Below are 13,376 nucleotides of genomic sequence, written 5' to 3'. Positions count from 1 at the left end.
TATATATATATATATATATATATATATATATATATATATATATATATATATATATATATATATATATATATATATATATATATATATATATATATATATATATATATATATATATATGCATGTTAATACATACATGACCTAATCATCTGTAATATTCTGTTTTTTAATAAATAATTTTCTCAGTATGAGAGTACAATATCCAAGCAGTGATGTTTTGCCTACTGCATGTCACCCTCTGCTCATTTCCCCTCCTACTTGCCCTCTTCCTCTGTAGCTCACAATCCCTGGGTGAGGACGATGAGGGGATTCCTATGCGTCCCCTTAGGATAATGAATGGGGATCCTGAGAGAAGATCAAATCTAGTTATAAAAGAGTAAGTATTATTTTCATTACCAGTTCTCCAGTCGTGTACATGTATTAGTAATTTTTTTTGTTCTGTGTGTGTAAAATGTACATTATCAAAGTATACTTTCCCCTCTCTGAAAGTTTCCATGACTAGCATAGCAATGTATATATGTGTGTGTGTGTGTGTAAGATTTTACAAGGAATGTATTATTGTGAAGTTAGATGTCAGTGAAGTAGAGCCACAAATTAATTATCTTAGATTAAATGTCATTCAGCAGATATTGGATAATATACTGTAAAGTTGCTTTATTGTTAAAGCTTTGAGATCAAAAAGAAAAGTTATAGCATACCATTTCCATAACCATTACCACTGTTATCACATAGTAAACTCACAAAATTGTACCAGTGAGTCTGTTAATGCACAGAATTGTACTAGTAAAAGCTATATTTCATGTCACACTATAGTTGTAGTTTCATATGTATGAGATGGTATATAACTCAGATGAAATTTACTGATTACTGTACAAGGGTAAGGTTTTATATAAGGATAAATATCCCTTATAGCATGCATTGGAAAGTCCATTTATTAGCTGGTCTTGGCTAGTGTATGGATTGTTAATAGGATAAGTGGCAAAGCAACAAAGGATTGCACGTTTAATACAGATAATTAAATGCAACACATTGAAGAAAAGTGGTTAATAATACATTGCTCTTATGTACAGAGTAAGATTTTACTGTAAATATGCCCATCAACAATAATGAAAAGGAAGAACTCCAAAATTTTTTGTGTAAAGATGCTACACTTATCCTGATGTTAATCCTACACACTCTATTATATATTAAGTATAAAGTTATTAGTGTTGCTGTACATAAATATTAATTATCCATGCCTATATATTCGTGGAATGAAATTTAAGGGTAAGTACATCTATTGACACCAAAGAATCTATGCTCATTCATAAACAAACTTACAATCTCCATAATTTTATTTGCTTTTATTGTTACATATTCTCCAAAGATAAAAAATATGTATAAAGTTTATTTACTAGATACATAATGTGAAAAACTTATATTTCCCTCATGATTCTTTAATATACATGAGGGAAGTTGGTATTGTATTAGAACTGGATAATTGAGATATATGTATATTAATACCATGTTGTTAGATACAGAATTGCATATTCTTTTTTGTGTTTGTAACTTAACTTTGGTAATTTTCAGCAAACAAATGCAGTATTTGACGCCAGACTATCATGGTAAGGTTAACGTTAAGCGTTGCAGCATGGCGTGGTGGAGGCTCCACGAGAACCTGCCAGGATAACGTAATGCTTTGAAGGAACAGCAACACCTGCTTAATATCAGGGGCTTGGGGCCAACACAACTATCTGTAAGGGGCATCTTTTCTCTTTTTAACATACCTATGTGTCTCTCAAAGTGAGGATAGGAGGAAAATCTCTTCTAGGTCATTAACGTCTCTGTTCCATATGCAGGGCCTGATATTTTTGTAAGTCTTCAAGATTCATACCTTTCAGCAGGAACTGTAGAGGGTGACACTCAACTTTTATCCATAAGATTAAAGTTACTATTGATTAAAGGTTCCTTTCTGGTAGTGATTGTGAATGTGTTACTTTTTTTTAATCAGAGTTTTATGCTAGGAGTACTGTACATTACAGTATTATATTATTCTTTTGACAATAAGAGAACAGGACCATGTATGGTTGTGGAAGATCTCTTGATACAGTATCTTAATTATTAGCTAGTACAAATTCATGCTAAAAGAAAATTAATTCCCTCTATGATTGTTAGCAGGGAAAAAAATTACATACTGTACAGGGTATTAGCTTTGTAAGAATATTCAGAGACAAATTCATTTAAGGAACAGTCATTCATGTTATGGCAAGTCGGTAGGTCAACTTTAAAACTAAATATATTTTAACTATCAACTTTAGATGATGACTCTTATGGTTCATTTTCTATATAGTACAAAAGTTTTACAATGATATGAACTTGGTATTGAAACATACAGTACAGTATTACCATTTGTTAGGTAAGCAGTTATAGAGAGCAAGTGCTTCAACATTGTTTTGATAATGAGCATAAATCAACACTTGTTTCTTTGTAGAAGTAGAGAAGCAGGAAGATCATTTTGGCTCTTAGAATTATTATGATACTCTGGGATTAGTTCTGTAATGAAACTAATAATTTCAACTATCTCACGTGACCTGCATCATCACTGATAATCATGGGAGGAAGACCATCACATGTTTTTTTCAAGTATGTATCTTTCAATGGGCATCTTCCTGAGTACAGTATGATTGGCATGGGGTAGATATTGCACCTCATGCTTTCTGACCAATCACACTGAGATGAGTTTGCATAGTGAATAGTCTTCACTGTGCTATTTGCACATATTTACAATGAAAGCATTTCACTTTTCATTTTATGTGTTGTCCAGTTCTACAGGCAAGAAGAAAATATATATATATATATATATATATATATATATATATATATATATATATATATATATATATATATATATATATATATATATATATATATATATATATATATATATATATATATATATATAAAAGTTGGCTAGAAAATTTTATGATTAGGTACTAGTGTCATAATAATCTTAGCATCCGTGATGAACTTGCAGTTTATTTTTTGTGTAGAAATTCCAAGTTATGGAAGCAATGAAAAAATACAAAGTAATTGATGGTTTTCAGACCCACTGCTTGAATATCTCACTTTTGACATAGGGGTTACAGTTACACCATTACATAACATATTTTATTTAAGACTTGTAGTGTTGAGTTACACTATTATGGCATTCACATTATCTTCTAATAAACAGATTAAGAACTTTTGGTATTACAAAGAGTGAGGGATTCTTTATTATGGATACAGAAAGGCAAGGGTTGTTAGTCGATATATTGTGTTGAACATGACTCTAGGCTAGGGTGTATTGATAAGTACAGCAAATGAATGGTTTGGAGATGAATATACATAATCCAAACTGCTTCAGTACAGGAACAAATTAAACCCCTGCCCCAAAATATATTAGTGTTGTATTACTGAAGAGTCAGTAAAGTTGCTTGAGCTGGTGTTGCCCTTCCTTCTTGGCCATGATTGATAACACAAGCTTGAGTGCCAACTAACACCATCTCTTCCCTTGCATCACCCGGGCTGCTGCTGATTTGCTCACACGGCTGCTATGACTTCCTGGGGTTATCAGACGAGTGTGTTATTGGGGTTCATGTTCCGGGGTTACTGGTTGGTGTGTCGCCTGCTTGTTTAACTCCAGTGTTGCTAGCTGTGGCATGGGAGTGCACAGTACTCCCTTGCTGATACTTGTTTGTGTTTCCTGCTGACTGTTGACTAATGGTGCTTCACTGTGTGTAGCCTGAGTGATGAGGAGTTGAGTGACGGGCCGCAGCCCCCCACGCCACCCCCCCGCCGCACCTCCACTCACTCCTGGGGACTGGGCTGCATTGGTCGCCAGGACGCCCAGTCTCGTAGCTTCAGCAACATCGCCGATGGGCTGCGACTGGCTCATGCTCAAGCCTTGGCCGTGGCAGGCATCGTGCATCAGTCATCTACTGGTTCAGCACCATTCAGACGGGGTCTGCGTGCCTCGTTCCACGGCCGAGGTACCCCGCGCACCCTGTACCCCAGGGGGCATCACCTGTCATGCCCCACCACCCCAGCCTCCGCCCGCAAGGAGCACCACCCCAGACCCCCCCGTGGTGGTCTCCTGGCCCTTCCTGCTCCTCCTAGCCAGGCGGCACAATCCTCTACAGGGCGCGAAGACCCCTCCGGCCAGTTGCTGTCAGTGCGGGCACTGCTTCAGCACATGGCATCTCTACGCCCCTGTGTCACCCTTCCTTATGTGTCCTCTAGAGTCCTGCCCCGTACTCCTCCACGCCAACCCCATATGCCCTTCCACCGCCGCTCCCTCCGTGCCCCTCCACGCAAGCCCCATATCACCTTTCACCGATCCCTTGATAACTTCCACCCCTCTAGTTCTGACTCAGACTCAGAACTTGAGACAAACCATACCCTTGCCTCCTTCCATCTTGAGGACCAGTCTGAGGTGTCTTCTAGTGTGTCTGAGGTGGTTGCCTCAACACACAGTCTCCCTCAGTGTGGCTCAGTTCACCATGCACCGCACCACACAACCTCCTACAACCACAACTTTCATAGCCAATACCACCAGCACCAACCACATCGTCACCTACCACAAGTTCCACAGTCAGAAGCCAATCATCACCATCACCGTCATTATCAACAAATTTATCAGTATCATCGTCTTCTGCCAGAAGAATCTGACCACAACCACCACCATGACTCCCATCAACAGCAAGCACAACAACTTCCACCTCATCAACACCAGGTTCCACAAACCTCACCACAAGCATCACACAATCATCACCAAAACCTTCACCTTCACCACCACCACCATCTCCACCACTGTGTTCTTCCATCATCAGTGTCAACTCTTAAGCTGTCTTCGCCTTCTGCTGGTGTATTTGCTGGTGCCTTAGACTGGGACGTATGCTGTGGTTCTGTGGGGGTGTCCGGACTCCCTCACCCCCGTAATGGCTGTGCCCCCTCCACTCCCCTTCTGTCTCTCTCTCTTAGGTAACTCTCTTCTCTTCTACTATCTCTCGGGAGTACTTGTGCCTTTGTCATAATTCTGTAAGTATTGTTGTTTCCCCAAATACTGCTGGGCATTTTGACCCACATTTGTTACTGTTGGGTGTTCCCCCATTGTTATCACTTTGCTGGGTGTATTTCCCCCAATAGTGTTACTATGGTGGGTGTGTTCCCCCAGTACTGATACATACCTGCTGAATATAATTCCTTAGTCCTACATTTCTTGGGTGTGATACTAACATCTCCATTAAAGCAAGCCTTGCGTAGGTCTGGACAAGTACACATAAGGCACAAGTTCACACCACTTAACTGCATGCTCAGTAGACACAAGGAGTTGACTGCAATCATTTTAGAGCAATTTTTCTGCAGAACTTTTGTTGATTTCTTTGTTTTAATTGATACTGAATTTTGCATCACATATTATTTTCATATTTTGAACTCCTATGATTGCATTGCAACTGCTAATAAAATAAATGGCAGTGAAGAGAAATACTACACTATTTCCTGACCCCAGATAACTGATGGGTCTTCTACAGCTTCCTGACTGTGGCTCTTGTGTCTGGCAGACTCTAGCAGACTCTTCCTTTGTTGTCTGCTTTGTTTTTGTGCTTTTATTGTGACCATACTTTACTTTGTTACTAACTTTACAGTCAAGTTTTCATGAAAAAAGTGCAAATATTTTGCTAGAATAGATTACGTTACATACACCCGGGATACTAAACAACACACTTAAGACATTAATTTATTCGCCTCTGACTTCCATTTCCATCTGAACTAGCCTTTTATTGTCCTACAATTTGCACTCTTTGATAAATAAGTTAAAAGAAATAAATAAATTTATCATCAATTATGAACCTGCAACATGTATAGAAAGGTTAAAGGTTCACAACTGATGATAGTAACTCTGAAACTGTAGTCAGATAAATGTCCTTAATTCAAAATGCAATAAACACAAATTTTACTGCACATTTGTTTGACTTCATTGTTCATTAGCTTTTATTAACAAAAAATGTAAAAAGTGAAAATCTTGGCCCCAGAATGCAAATGTTTATTTGTTTCCCAACAGCGACCTCTCACAGTGAGAGTAATGGAAGCCTTCCAGGGGACCGCCATTCTCAGAGTGTCCCAAGCAGCCCTAGAAGTGTGTCCAGACCTTACTCTGAGGTTGTCGGCTCTGCTGAGAGTCTGGTCGGTAGGGTAAGTATTGACTTTGTCTTTTAAAATTAGTGTTTACAAGATATTTTATTTTGTCGAGTCTTAAAAGTGAACTAGCCCCTCTACCTGTATACTAAGTGTGTTGTGGTAAAACTGTGTGTTCCTATGAGATTTGTTGGGAAAATTTGAGCTATATCTCTTACATTAAGACAGTGTTGATTGAGAGTCATTTAGTGATTCATATAAACCATGAGCACTACCAAATACAGTGGTCCCTCGGTTAACAAACACAATTCGTTCCACAGATTCGTTTGTTAACCGAAAATTTCATTAACCGAATCTATTATTTCAATGGGATATTGGGTAATTGGTTCCAACTAACAGAAAAAGTATACATACAAAGTACTGTATACCGGTAATAGAATTAACAAAACATTAAATATAAACTATATACATTACTGTACTGTACAGTATACTGCACAATAATAAATAAAAAACAATAGAATACTGTATTTTAACTTTGAGGTGTGTATGTCATATTACCGGCAGCTTTGTTTACATATCAAACAGCTGATTGTAGAGGTCGATGATGACACCATATTCTTTACAGAGTGCATTAGTTGTAATGCCTTCTTCATGTTTCATAATAATTTCTGCACTGTATAATATCAATATGTTAACTAAATTTCAGAATGACCAATAATTTTAATGAAAAAATGCAAAAAATACTTAAGAGACCAACAAAATCGATGTTTACTCCACTGTAAATAAAGTTAAACTGAGAAGGGTTGTTGGGTGATTCAATCAGCTGATGGGCACACAAAAACTGTTCCCTGTACTGTCTGTATTATCACTATGTTAACTAAATTTCAGAATGCCCAATAATTTTAATATAAAAAATGCAGAAATATTCAAGAGACCAATTTTCTTGATATTTACTTCACTGGAAATGAATGTAAGCATAGAACCAATTACTGTACTGGCTGACTAGCCGATCAGCTGATCAGCTGATGCGCACAACAAAACATGTTTGTCGTAAGGATTTCGTTAATTGAAGTTTTGTTCGTTAATCGAACTGAAAATCCTTACGGGAGCTAATTTGTTAATCGAAATTTCATTAATCGAACCGTTCGTTAACCGAGGGACCACTGTAGTCTTAATTTGATAGCACTGTATTGTACCATGGTTATCGAAGCAATTAATCCCATAAGAACATAACAAATTTAGAGGGTTAGAGATCGGCCACCCTCCAAACACTCCATCTACCCTTGATATACAGTATCTCTGTCATGCAAACTGTCAACCAAGAAAATAAAACAGACATATAAAGCAAGCTTAATAAGCCTTAAATAATGGAAAGCATAAATTGAGACTGTTATTTACCTGTGTTGAGGATGGTAGAGATGGTCACAAGTTCAAGTCTCTACCAATCTTTGCTGGTCCATTACCACTCTTATTACACCTTATTATGCCTTATCACATCAAGCTGCTCAGCACAAGAGGAACTATCACTGGGGCATTTTAGCATGATTGAGTAACTCACTAATTCGGAAATAAAAAAAGAATCGAACCTTCAGAGTTAGTTGAAGAGTAATAGCCATGAAGTCAACATCTGGCCCCCTGTCTTCCAAACCTTACGTGTCTTGTGTTATTGTACTCTACTGTTACAGTGGGATTTATTGAACTGTTTGTTTATCATCATTTGTGAACTTTATGTTTTCTCTTGGTTTGTATAGATTTTGTTTAAAGTTTACATCATCAGTTATTAGTTATACTTTTGTAAATAACTTACTTAAATTTGAAACTTAAAGATAATTTTTCCAAACGTAGAAAACTAAACAGGTTGAAGAGTTCTGTTGGGCGGATCAAAAACTTCCCTTGTATCACAATAATAGGTATAAACTTGCCTAAAATGCTCTGTTTAGTGATTACTGTACTGCTATGCTGTATCTGATGACATGTTATTGAAGAGTAACATATTTTATCCTTTGACAGGTGTTGGCTGACCAGGGTTTGGGTAAATACTGTGATCCTGAATTTGTTCGTACAACTTCAAGGGAAATTGCGGAGGCCTTGGAAATGACCACTGAGGAGATGGACCGAGCTGCCCATAACATCCTCTCAGCCTCCCAACAAGAACTAGCCCCTGAGGATGCCTCCCCCGAGCATCCTCAACGACAAAGAGGGCCTCGGGTCCCATCTAGACACCAAAAGCCAGATTCATCATATTATGATCATCAATCACCCTTATAGAAATAATGTGTGAATTAGAAGTCTAAATCTGTTATATGATGGTTCTTCACTGTGTCCATTCATCCTCTTCCAACCTCATGATCCCTCATGTGTCATTGGAGGCTTTGTGAAGTGGCCTTTCTAAAGATGCTTGTGTGAAGGTTACCAAGTGCTCCAGACAGAGAACCCCTCTTTGGTCCAACGGTCCCATCCCCTCAAGTTGCCTCTGCTCTGTGGATGTACTTCTGTTAGAGGCATGAACAGGGATCACAAGAAATAGGGTTTTCTAGGGCATCTGTAAAAGGTGGAAAGACAGGATGAGGCAGTGCTATTCTCCCAAATCTGTGAATAATTTTATACCTGTGAGTTTGGTCATGTTCTCATCTTGGAAGGGAATCACAAGAGTTTGGGCCCTACACTATTCCTACAATGCTGGTGAAGCTGCATCAGGAAGTGGCAAAGCCTATATTTCACATACAGCCATTAATATCGTAGGGTGGATGAGTCATATTTGTTAGGATCTTGTTGTTTGGTTTGTATACAAGCAAATGATATTCGCCCAATGTGGTGAAGTACCCACAGAAGGCTTGATCCCTTGTGCGTGGACTCTCCTAAACGAAGAGATTGAGATTTGTGAAATGATGAGCAGATTCTAGTCTCTAGAGATACTTTCAGTAAGATTCTTTTTTATATTTGGAAAATGGAGACTTACAGAAAGTCTGCTCAATCTGTTAGATAGCATATCTTTTCACATGTCATCAACCTGTTGCTCGCACTTGGAAGGTATCATATACCTGATTTGTAAAGGGATATGAAAAAGCAAGTGTTATGTCAGTAAGGTAAGGTATTAGACAAATGTTGTATCCCAAAACCAAGGGTTATGACAATTTATCAGTACCATATCCCTCACCTATGATGGGGTGTAACAATGTGCACAGATCATATCCCTCAGTATCCTCAGGCTATGAGAACCAGCAAGTGAAAACGATGCTGTATAACCTCTACACATTTGAGTAGGGGTTAACTTATTTAACCCGAAGTGCCTCTCTCAATTGTGATAATCTGTTGTTATTTCCTCTCAAACAAGTTTTCAATGAAAGGTACTGAAATCACCTCATGTCATCCATAATTTCTTGCAGTTTCTGTCTCTTAGGAATTTGCATATTTTTCTTCAGAGTTCATATTACTTTTGGTTCTTTTTTGCTGGCCAAAGAAGCTGGCAATTGGCTCACATTTTTTTTTTTTTGGTGTGGGTCTTTGTTATTGTTGTAGAGAGTAGCAGTATAATCCTGTGATCCTAGAAACACGCGTGACACTTTTTGTCGGAAACCCAAACACACAATTTAGCCCAGAACTCAAGTTTAGTCTGCATTCAACTACTATGAAAATTGTGTTGAACAATGCTGGTATGCTCATTATTAAACAAAGAAGAGACAGTCATGTGGACAACAAACAAAGAATACTACCAAAGCACAAGGGGAGTGTTGGTGGACTATTGATAGGAAACACCTTTTGAAAATGGGCTACAACTCATTAAAACAGGCTGTAACATTGGTGCAGAGTCTGGAATATAAGTCTCTTTCTTGCAGAGCGAGAATAAGCAGAACTATTCAGGGTAAATGTGGCAACCAAGTACCTAAGATTATTTTGTTTTGTCTTAATGGACTCAGTGATTCTGTCTACAGAGAGGAAATGTTGGATTTTTAAATGGGCTCTTTAATTATAACTTTGTGATGACAAGTTGGTTTTGAAACCCATTTGTCTGATTTGTATTGATTTTGGACATACAAGATTAGAATCTTGTTTTATTTGCATTTTTTATGATGTAAAAATTCTTTAGATTACTCTGTAGGACTGTTAGTTTCATTAAAAGAATCTAAAGTTCATTGTATGTTTATATCCACATTTTTTACCTCATTGTTGGAGGTTTTGAAAATTGGAGGAGAGGTTTTAGTCTTATGTTGAAGTAGTAAGTAGGTACCATTGTGATATTATTATTGCATAAAGAGAATCCACTGAGGAGGTTTAACTCAAAATCAGAGCATAATCTAAACTCTATGTGATATTGACTGAAGTAGGTATGACAAAATAAGTATGAGCTGTAATAAAATATCATTGAAGCTCAGTTTTCCACGCACAACTCGCAGAAAATATGTTACATTGAATATCCATCATATGCTCACAAGAACTGATAACTTATTTGTTTATCTCCCCATATTTTCAAACCCTCTATATGGTGGTCAGGTGCTGGAGACTAGGGCCACCTGAACCTCCTTTTGTGTCCCAGAAAAGGAAACCAGGACCACAGTGACTGTCTTTTGTCATGGATAGATCAATAGGGTCAAGTAGTCCTCTGTTTATATAATCTATATATTGAATAATTGAGAGATTTTAATATGACTATGATATTTGCAAATAATATTGTGATTGCATTTGCACTATCATAATATGACCATAGGTAGTTCATATTTTGTCTGAAATCTTCTAGCCTTGAATAGCCCTAGTTTGTGAATAACAACTTCCAAAGATCTCTGGTGCTCAATGTCCATGACATTTGTCTTTCGTGTTTCAACCATTACATATATCTAGGCCTGAATATTTTCAGCCATTTATCTCATTTCATTTAAAGAAATAACAAATTGTTGATATTTGATCAATAGAGTTTAGGAAGACAATTCCATTCTGGGATACAACTGTGTTATAAAGTATAGATCCCCATAATGTTGACTATTTTGTTGACCTGTAATGGCCAGTCTCTGTGATGGTGGGTAGCAGGCAAATTGTCTGTTGTTGTCATCCAAAGATGGTTGTGGGAAATCCTCTTTTATGCCCATGCCTGTGAAATGTTTCGATTTATACAGTCAGTCAGACAATTTGTTCATGTTTTTGTTGATTGTTTCAACAGTAATATATGGAGAGGTAAAATTTATATTCATACTAACACAGTGTAATGTGGGAGAAGGTGAATATGACAGACTGTATATATCATTAACAATTCCATAACTCATATGTTCTTCTTTTACGAACTGTGAATAATTTACTCCAGATGTTGGACATGTGTTCTGTCAAAAGTTACTACGGATGTCTCACATACTGTATGTTATATCAGTTAAGTTAAGACATGTTTTACAAATGTTACATCAGAAGTTACAAAGATAATTCACATGTCTTATCAGAGGTTTCTACAGATATTTCACATTTGTTCCACCAAATGTTATTACATATGCTGCACATGTGTCCTATCAGATGTGTCACATGTACACCAGAAGAAATTACTGCCAGTGCTTCACATGTGTCCAATCAGAAGTTACTTCAGATGTTCCACAGATATCTCCTCAGTAGTTGTAACAAATATTTTATGTGTTGTGTCTGAAGTGACAGCTGATACAACACTTCACATGTGTCACATCAGAATTTGCTTCATATATTGGCATGTGTCACACCAAAAGATTTATTACTTTTATTTGACATGTGCCAGTTAGAAGTGTTATGGCAGACTTTTGACAATATGCATCATCATGAAAGCAAATTATATAAATTTGCTCTATTTAGTGTTTATTTCATGATACCATTGTCATTAGAGCTTTTTATTTTATAATATACAACAAAATTACAACATTTATTTCTATAACTTTGTTCAAAACTAAATGAAATAAATTGTATAATCATGTCATGGTGAAATACTAGTGAGGACTCCATAGGTACATATAGGTAATTTCATGGACCATTGCTGGACTCAAGTTCTATGCTTCAAAGTGGCTGGTTTTTTACTGTAGGTTTTTATATGAGGGTCAGTATTAGATGTGGAGTTATAATCTTTTCTTTTTTTCCTATGAAAGAGTAGCACATGTAAATTTCTGCATAAAGAAGTGACAATATGTCTCACTGCACAAACATTGTTATTGTGAAATATTTGTATCTATTTAAAGGTGAATAACTGTCATCACAGGACAATGGTGACATATTTTCTACATAATTTTACTACTTCATCTAATTGTAATTAAAACACATTTACTGGGAAACTGATGAGAGCTGTTGTGCCTGGTATTGGCAGTTTACATGATTTTGTAAGGGAATCTTTTTGTCCAAGAGGGATTCTTGACTGACTGCTTCCTGTGTGGGGTTTGTTTATACAACATCCTGACAGGGTGTTTATTGAGGGTATTTTTACATTTTACTTTATTTTCATCACAGTTTACAAATTATTTGTGGTCAAAGTTCACTATATACTGTAGTATACTTGTGATTTTTCACATTCTTGATTAAAATGAGAGAATAATACAATGTAATTGTTTTTGCCTTTTATTGCTTGAATGTTGAGCAATATAAGAGGTCAAAACAATTAGCAATTCTTTTGTTTAGCCCAGATGGGGTTTATTATCTTTCCTTCCCTTATTCCCTCTCTTTATCAACTTCTCTTTTCCTATCATTCGAATAACTTTGTTTGTTTGCTTGTTATATGTATGTTGATACAGAAAAGTGTGGAAGGAACAATCACGAATTTACATTTGCCAATTCTCGTCATAATTTATACAGTGTTGTAGCAATTCTCATTTGGAATAAAGCCTAACCTTGTAATAGTATGTATATTACTTTTCCTATAGACTTGCATTATACAATGGAAGACATTTTATAACTTCAATAGATGGATCATCAGTTCAGTAATAATGAGCAGGACAGGGTGAGGGTAAGGGAAATATATATATATATATATATATATATATATATATATATATATATATATATATATATATATATTATATATATATATATATATATATATATATATATATATATATATATATATATATATATATATATATATATATATATATATATATATATATATATATATATATATATATATACCATATATATATGCTGATAACCACAAGGAAAGAAAGAAAACACGAAGTTCCCAAAGGCGCTTTAAATTGTAATTCACATCTTCGGGGTAGTACAGACAGTCTGTACTCACC

The 13,376-nt window shown here is 36.3% G+C and overlaps 1 protein-coding gene across 1 annotated transcript in view; it reads left to right on the top strand.

Annotated features, from left to right (window-relative positions):
• LOC121853601 (muscle calcium channel subunit alpha-1-like) overlaps positions 1-12,977 on the top strand; it is a gene marked incomplete in the record, with an annotated part of 305,963 nt that extends 292,986 nt beyond the window's left edge. The window contains 4 exon segments of the mRNA XM_042347854.1: positions 275-373; positions 3,757-4,004; positions 6,077-6,207; positions 8,161-12,977. Coding sequence (XP_042203788.1) covers positions 275-373; positions 3,757-4,004; positions 6,077-6,207; positions 8,161-8,418 — 736 coding nt within the window.
• Between the last annotated feature and the right edge of the window lie 399 nt (positions 12,978-13,376).

Source organism: Homarus americanus, unplaced genomic scaffold, assembly GCF_018991925.1.
Source record: "Homarus americanus isolate GMGI-L3 unplaced genomic scaffold, GMGI_Hamer_2.0 scaffold4896, whole genome shotgun sequence".
NCBI classification, from domain to species: domain Eukaryota; kingdom Metazoa; phylum Arthropoda; class Malacostraca; order Decapoda; family Nephropidae; genus Homarus; species Homarus americanus.
This window is presented reverse-complemented; position numbering and strand designations above follow the sequence as displayed.